Source organism: Leguminivora glycinivorella, chromosome 23, assembly GCF_023078275.1.
Source record: "Leguminivora glycinivorella isolate SPB_JAAS2020 chromosome 23, LegGlyc_1.1, whole genome shotgun sequence".
NCBI lineage: Eukaryota > Metazoa > Arthropoda > Insecta > Lepidoptera > Tortricidae > Leguminivora > Leguminivora glycinivorella.
Window position 1 is genome coordinate 2,313,580 of NC_062993.1, and position 8,375 is coordinate 2,321,954.

The 8,375-nt window shown below is 36.6% G+C and overlaps 1 protein-coding gene across 4 annotated transcripts; it reads right to left on the reverse strand.

Moving 5' to 3' along the window:
• Nucleotides 1-328: 328 nt before the first annotated feature.
• Nucleotides 329-8,375, reverse strand: LOC125238446 (nucleolin 2). 4 transcript variants are annotated; one of them, XM_048145799.1, is made up of 8 exons: nt 7,036-8,375; nt 6,524-6,653; nt 5,410-5,623; nt 4,257-4,404; nt 3,510-3,837; nt 2,610-2,696; nt 1,249-1,312; nt 329-388 (listed from the first exon to the last, which is right to left on the reverse strand). In XM_048145799.1, the coding sequence occupies exons 1-7, from the start codon at nt 8,277-8,279 to the stop codon at nt 1,250-1,252; spliced, it is 2,214 nt and encodes a 737-aa protein (XP_048001756.1). In that variant the 5' UTR covers nt 8,280-8,375; the 3' UTR covers nt 329-388; nt 1,249. The 4 variants fall into 4 exon arrangements, with proteins under 4 accessions (XP_048001756.1, XP_048001754.1, XP_048001755.1 ...); XM_048145797.1 differs by having other exon boundaries at nt 331-394; nt 1,255-1,312; XM_048145798.1 differs by having other exon boundaries at nt 349-385; nt 1,251-1,312.

Sequence of the window (8,375 nt, forward strand, 5' to 3'; positions counted from 1 at the left end):
CCGTCGTTTATAAGACAAATTGAGCAATACTCATAAAGATTGTACATTTGATAGATAGGTACCAATGGTTTAAGTTTATGATGCTGAACAAGATCTAAGCAGATAACTACTAGACTTCCCAATATGTTACAATGATTTGTATGAAACTTTCCTTTTTTTGTTACCTACCAGATTTCTATACATTTTCGGTACCTAAGTAACGACAAGGAGGGACAATAAATTTGGGATTGCGTTGCCGGAATTCAAAATGGGAAAACGCTTATTCCTGAAATGTTAAATATTTAGAATTAACCATCGGATCACTTCACTTAAAATAAAAGATAAAACAAATAAAAGCGAACAATTTTATTGACACAATATTAACATCGAATGACTCATTTAAAATAAAATTACTGTGAGCGTCAGGACCCCTGGACCACTACAGATATTTGATGTTTAGTACATTCTAAAATTTAGTACCTACCTATTTGATACTATTTGGTACCTGAGTACATATATTTGGTACCTCCACTGATATCGAAAAATCGAGCGAATAAAGTGGCCAGACATTCTGACGTCAGGATGTCTGGACCATTTTTGGTTTACATAGTTCTAGACAACACTACTAATTGATATCTTAGTCAATATTTACTACCTATTTGGTACCTGTCAATATATTGTTTTCAAATTTTTTTGGCGTAATAGAAAAAAGTTATGATGGAATTTAAAGTTGTGAGCCCAGCCGTGGGCCCGTGGCGTTGAAGTATGTAGCGCATGTCCAAAGAATAGAGGCAAATCCGCCTGCCCTCCTGCGCGTCAACTTAAATAGGAATTTATTTTTAGGCACTCGCACATCATCTCTACTGACTAGTGGCATTAATATAGTCGAAATATAAAAATAACAAAACAGTGTCAAAACAGGCGCTACATACTTCAATGGCACGGCCGGGCTCACAACTTTAAATTCCGTCATAACTTTTTTCTGGTATGCCAAAAAATTTGAAAAAAATATATTGACAGGTACCAAATAGGTAGTAAATATTGACTAAGATATCAATTAGTAGTGTTGTCTAGAACTATGTAAACCAAAAATGGTCCAGACATCCTGACGTCAGAATGTCTGGCCACTTTATTCGCTCGATTTTTCGATATCAGTGGAGGTACCAAATATATGTACTCAGGTACCAAATAGTATCAAATAGGTACTAAATTTTAGAATGTACTAAACATCAAATATCTGTAGTGGTCCAGGGGTCCTGACGCTCACAAATTACTTCGTTAAAATCTCGCTTAGAGCCTTCTTTTTCTTCTGTCCCTTGTCAAACTTGCGTTTCTGTGGACAAAAGTATTTCAAAGTTAGATACCTACAAAGGAAAACAGTAATATTATAACTTTTTGCCGCCCAGTGTACGAAATATATTCATGGAAACAATATTATTGTACGAGTATGAATAGCCGGGTCCACACTGGCCGCACGCCTCAGAAAACGTCCAAGATGGCGGCCCGCGGTCAGCTGTTCAAAACAGTCCAGTGTGGAACCGGCTAGCCTCGTAGCGCCCACCATACAAAATTTTTGCTAGGGAATTGTGATTCTTATTATACTTGAGATTGAATTCAATTTCATTTGTTCGGAAAATTAAAGTTAAAATTCCATTGAAACCAAATGTACTTCAGAAAGTACACTGGGCGCCAAGAAGCTAGTGAAAATGAAATTTAATCGAAAAAAGGTATGGAAAAGGGAGTGTACAAGTATCTAATGGGTTAGCAACGCGCATGTGACGCTACTCGAGTTGCAGGCGTCCATAGGTTACGGTGACCGCTTTCCGTCAGGCGGGCCGTTTGCTTGTTTGCCACCGATGTAGTATATAAAAAAAAAACACAATTATTTCAACTTTAAAAAAGTAAGTCTCACGGGAGTTTTATAATTATTAAAATGGAATAAATGGGTTTTGTCTCTAGAAAATTCGAATACATAAATCTTAAGATATTTGAAAATAAAACTACAGGTACGAGTACTATGATAAGTAAGTATGTATATACTCGTAGGTATTGCTCACCAATATTAAGTAATATCCATACGCTTATTATGGTTCATTTCTTCAGAACACAAAAATTATGGCTGCATAATAATTTAAAATCTTGAGGTCATTTTCTGGTAACATCACAATTCGAAACCTTATTTATGCATTAAGTTTTGTTTGATATAAAAACACATTCACATTCATGTTTTTTTTCCGTAGAACTTTTTTTATATTTGTTATTGGTTTCCACGTCACTACTTCAGGTAATCTTGTAGTAGGTGTGCTAACGACGAAAAACATTAGCCTCATTTTTTTTTTATTATAGATTTTTTTCTTTATAGCATAAATTGCATGATAAAATTCTCTTTTTTACAACTTTTTAGTACTATGTTTCATCGTAATATTGTACAAAATAAATGTATAATTCTAAAAAAGAATATACGTCGCTTACGCTTACTTAAAAGAATATACGCGTTCTGTAAAGTCACAAATTACGGCACTGTACTTCGTTTTAGTTGTATGATAAAAATTGCTTACAATGCGCAATTTTCATGTGACAAAGGGCTGACTGGCTCTGCTCCGTGGCTTTTATCTGAAAAGGTTCCTTACCTTTTTTTTCTCTGCAGTCATTCCTACGAACTCCTTCCTAGGTTTCTTCTCTCGTGGCTGATCGTCGCGGGGACCGTCACCTCCCTCCTGAGAATATTGGAATATACTGTAAGTACGAAATTATCCATATTAATATTATAAATGGGAAAGTGTGTGTGCCTGTTTGTTTGTCCGTCCTTCACGGCAAAACGGAGCGACGAATTGTCGTGATTTCTTAAGTAGAGATAGTTGAAGGGATGGAGACTTTGAGAGTGACATAGGCTACTTTTTGTATCTTTCTAACGCGAGCGAAGTCGCGGGCAAAAGCTAGTTTATTGTAAGTACAAACTTTGTGAGGAATAGAATACGCGCAAATTACGTAATACTTTTAAACAAATACAAAGCTACACGGACGGAAATTAATTAGAAATGCATGTTGCTTTTTTAATTTATGACTTGTAAAAATGTATAATTTTTTACCAATAAAGATCGAAATCTGAAAATCTGTCACACCTCGGACCCTGGCGATCAAATATATGAAAGAGGCGCGTTCCTAGCACAAAGTCTAAGCTAGTGTAGGTGAACGCGTTTATATTACAAGAAATAGTCTGATTGACACAATCCAATTTGTCACCAATTGATATGACTAAAAGAGACAGATAAGCAACCTTACTTAGATGGAATTGTCTGTCAAAGATTTAGGATATAATGTTTTTTATTCGAAAGCACACAGATAATAAACAATTTTACACTGACATAAAATATAAAAGTAATTAAGCGCCACGAAATGGCCTCACCAGCATATTGCTGGCGACTTCCAGCGCTAGTCTTCCGGTGAGACCATCAAGTGAGAAAAATCACGAAATTTACATAGGCATAACACTAAAATTACATTTAAAATTAAGGAGAAATAACACAAACCTGACTCTTTCTCTTATTCATTAACCTTCTCTCAGCCCCAACCTTCTCGCCATCATTCTGTTTTCCAAAATTTCCGCCCCTCCCTTGGAAATTGCCACCTTTATTTTGGAAATTCCCACCCTTATTCTGGAAGTTACCACCCTTATTCTGGAAGTTACCACCCTTATTCTGGAAATTCTCACTTTTATTTTGGAAATTCCCACCCCTATTTTGGAAGTTCCCTCCCCTATTTCCCTGGAACCCTTGGTTACGTCCTTGGTTGAATTTGCCTGGCGTTTGATTCCTTTGCCTGTCACCTTGACTGAGTTTCTTTCCTTGGAAACCTGGCCTGTAAAAAAACTCATGTTATTAGTGTCACTATCACTATATTATTATTTTAGTGCTTCGGTTCGACATTCATGAGAAAAAAAAACAAAAAAAAATAAAAATGAATCATGATACATAATTTTGGTTATTTGAATTGTAGTCCTCGCAAGCATAAACGGACATAAATCTCTGTCGATTACCAATAAATCAAGAAAAAAAAATGTTTCAACCTGCTTACAAAATTTCACGAGGTCTGACGGTCGCGAGTCGAGGCCTAGGAAAGTCATGGATATTAAGAAATCATTTTGCCTCGGCTGAAATGGTGACATTTGCTTTGCAACGCACGACTTTGGTACTGCGGTTTCTATAAGTCTAAAATGTCTAAATTAAAACCTTCTAATTTAAATTAGATTATTACTTAGCGTTAAGGTTGAAACCTACCTGTTATTTCCCTTCTGCGCCTGTCTTTGTGTGACCTGCGTACACCTCTTGACCCTCATGATTCTGTTCTTGATGGTAAGATCTTCGTCTGTTAAAGCGAGTGCTAGTTCCACGCCATCTTTTGACGTGAAGTTGACGTAACCGAAACCTGTAAATAAATAAATCATTTCAATTAAATTCTCTAGAAGCATATTATTTATTTTTCCCCTCACTAGCTCGGAAACACGTGTTTTGTCCTTTAATACCAGCGGCTAAAAAAGCATTTTATCCACTAGTGGATAAAGTTATCTGACCTTTAATAGAGGCAAATTTTCTGCTTTAAAATTGATAAAAGTGGGTTAATCTAGTGATGAAGATGTTTTACCACCTGTGGAACTACTGGAAGCAGTGATAAACGCGTTTTTTGCATTGTACTTTCCTCGCTATAGTGAGGGGGAAAGTATTGTGTTACACTCGGGTGCAAATGTATTTTAATTTGACTACTCTTGTATAACAAATAACTATATTTATTATTTGCTAATGCACAGGCAGCTTAAAGCTGATACGTGCACGTCAATGTCCTGATGCACTTGTGTTTTGTCAATTCAATAAATATTTTTCGAGCCTGTTTTTAAAAGAGTTCACTGTAGGTGCACTGATTACGGTTTCGGGCAAACTGTTCCACACTCTCACTACGCGGTTAGATAAGAAGTGACGTCTAGGACGTATTATGGCACAATAAGTCACAGTTTGCACGGCAAGATGACGGCCCTCAGTCAGCTGTTCCAAATAGTTCTGCACGCGAACACATATTTATTACCGTGAATGATTTACTTTTCCTGTTAACCCTTATTCAAAACAAAATGCGAGAACCACGAATTAGGTGCCACGGGAATGGGTTACCCTCATCTGGCAGAATAATTTTGGCCAGAAACACACTTCGTATAACATGTTTCGCAGAAAAACATTCGGTCGAATGGTAATTTTGCAGAAAACTTAGTTGGCATTATTACTACCACCGAAAGCCACCACCACCACAACCTACCACCAAAAACTTCTCTCTCAACCCCTCATCTTCCAAAGCGAAGCGAATGTTGCCGACGAACATGGAGCAACTCAAGCCATGTGCACTATATTATTTAAAAAATACTCTAAATTACAAAAAAAATCTCACCTTTTCCAGCATTCGTCTTCTTATCCCGCACAATCCTGACCGACTCAATCTCTCCGCACTTCTCAAACTTCTCTCTCAACCCCTCATCTTCCAAAGCGAAGGGAATGTTGCCAACGAACACAGAGTGTCTCGGGTCGTGCTCCGCGCCGGTGCTGCCGCTCCGGGTCACGCGGAGGTGGTTGTTGTTTAGGACTGTGTTGTTCTCTGCTAACGCCTGAAAAAAAGACATCTATTGTTGGGAAAAAAACTGCGAAAAATAATACACATGTATAAACAAATCCTTCTACGATGTTTACTACTTCACCCAAATTAAAGAAAAGGTTCAGGTCATGTCGTATCAGAAGGTGAAGGAGCTGGCAGAAGACCGCACGAGTTGGAGATTGCTCCACCGACAAGAGCACAGCTCTTAAGTTAGAAGAAGATAAACAAATATAGACCGAACATAAGACAAATAGTTTCTACTTACAAAACTAGCATATTTTGTTACTGAAACTATACTTTTACAATTTGGGTAATCTTCTACAGGTTTGGCTAAGTTATTAATTTTATAGGTGTAAACACATAAGTATCAATAATCAATAACCTAACCACAAAATTAAAATTTTGAAAAACCCCTGACCGCGACATAGTGGACCGATTTTCATAAAACATGGCTAAGAACACTCCCGACTAACTCAGCTTTCAAACAAAAAAAAAACTTAATCGAAATAGGTTCATCCGTTCGGGAGCTACGTGCCACAGACACACATACAGACAGACAGACAAACAGACAGACACACACACAGACAGACACGTCAAACTTATAACACCCCATCATTTTTGCATCAGGGGTTAAAAATGAATTTTCCAAAAAGAGGTCAACATTCTTCTCTTCATATTGGCACTTACCTGATTGCACCCTAAAAAGATATACATATCAGATTGCCTGAAGTTGCAATAGTTTGATCCCATGAACATTAATAATTTAGGATAAGCACTGTAACCTTGTAATAAAGAGACTGGTGGATATAAAATAATATTTAAAAGTTTCAAGTTGTTTGAACACCACACTTAAGCTGCTCAATGCTAAAAACAAAATTTTCTGAGCCCAATTTTATTCTCAAAGTAATTTTACCTGATCAACACACTGTGGGTTGGTGAACTTAACATAGACATTGACAGTGCTCCTTTCTGGATGAAGCTCCTGCTTGATCACAGCCAGCTTTGGGGTCACGCTGGGGTCCTTCACTGGCACTGTGCGGATCCTGAAATGGATAGTTGAAATATTTAATACAGCTTTTGCATAGTTAGAAAAAATTTGATCATCAAAATTTCCAGTAAGCTTAGGCTATTTTGGATGACTTTTATTTTTACCGGACCAAAAAAAAAATACATGAAAATATGATCATGTAAATGATTCAAACAATATTTGTCAAAAACAAGTCTCCAATGCATAGATGATATAGAAAAAAATACTTCTATTCAGACCAGAAAATCAGGGAATGTCGAATGCAGAATTTATACTCAGAAAGGACATAAAAATCATAAAATAGCTGCAAAAGTGCATATCCACTAAGTGACAAAAACAAATCATAGTGGGCATGCATTTTTGTAAAATCTACTGTACATCAAATTTAATGTTTTTACCTAACACTCTCAATCTGTCCATATTTGCTAAAAATCTTCTTTATCTCTTTTTTACACTTCTTACTGAAGGGCACATTGCCAACAAACAATGTCCTCTTAATTTCGTCCTCTGTATTCACCTCCCTTACTTTCCCTGTCTCTTTTTCTTCCACTTTCTCTTTTTTCTTTGGTGTCGGAGTATCTTCTTCATCAGAACTGGCTTCTTCCGGCTCTGCTGATTTCTCAAGCACTTCTTTATTACTTTCCTCTGTTTCAGATTCAATTTCGTTATCTGACTCATGTTCTGAATCTGAGTCTTTGTCAGTTATGGCATTTGGGTTCACTTTTATCTTTTTAGTTTTTGTAGGTTTACCATCATTTTCTTCTGAATTTTCATTGGTTTGTTGATGCTTCCGTTTTTTGTTCTTCTTTTTAGGATTGGTTGCTTTTGTTTCTTTGGGTTGAATATCTTCAGTTTCATTGGGTTCACTACCTTCAGCAGTATTAACATTATTTACAGTATTTTCACTTTTTTCTACTTCTGTATTTTGTGGTTTCTTTTTATTTTTCTTCTTCTTTTTTGGAGATTTAACAGTTTCTGCATCTTTATTGGTGGCAGTGTCATTTTGTACATTTTCTTTATTTTGTGTTTTATTCTTTTTAGGTGATTCTGCAACATTTTGACCAACCTCTGAAGTTGAGTTTCTTTTCTTTTTATTTTTCTTCGGTGTTCCTTCAGACTGATTTGTTTTTACGCTTTCAGTGACACTTCTATTCTCAGTAATTGAATTGCGTTTCTTTTTGTTCTTTTTAGGCGTCAATTCATTAGGATTAACATTATCTCCAATTGAATTATTCATATCACTATTTACAGCCTTTTTCTTAGGCGATTCTTGTTTCTCCGATGTTTTAGCTGCTTTAGAGTTATTCTTAGGACTAACAGTAGCATCTAACTCACCCTTTAGGTGTTTTTTAACTTTATCCGCCTTAGGACTGGTAGTACTTGTATTACCTTCATTTTCGTTAGTAACATCCAAGTCCGGGTTCTGGAATATTCTCTTAGGACTCTTCTTGACTATAGCCTTCTTCTTCTGTACCGAGGGCGACAGAAATATGGATCTATCGTCAACTAATTCGCTTTTAGGTGTTACATTCGGAGAAGGCATATGCTTTATCGGAGTTAAGGCCCTTTTGGAGAGTTTAGGGCGGTTTGGCGTCACGTTACCAGCTATTAAGGCAGCTACATTGCCTACAACGTAATCCATCGTCACTGTGCACCATTTAATTCAATGCTTTGTCCAAAGTTTTGTGTAATTCGCAAAACTTTATAACCGCATGGTTCTCTGACAGTTTTGACAGTA

Coding starts and splice junctions, on each gene's coding strand:
- LOC125238446 (XM_048145799.1), bottom strand. CDS start 8,279: ATGGATTACGTTGTAGGCAATGTAGCTGCCTTAATAGCTGGTAACGTG. Junction 6,654..7,035: donor GGACAGATTGAGAGTGTTAG/GTAAAAACATTA, acceptor TATCCATTTCAG/GATCCGCACAGTGCCAGTGA. Junction 3,838..4,256: donor GCGCAGAAGGGAAATAACAG/GTAGGTTTCAAC, acceptor GTTTTTTTACAG/GCCAGGTTTCCAAGGAAAGA.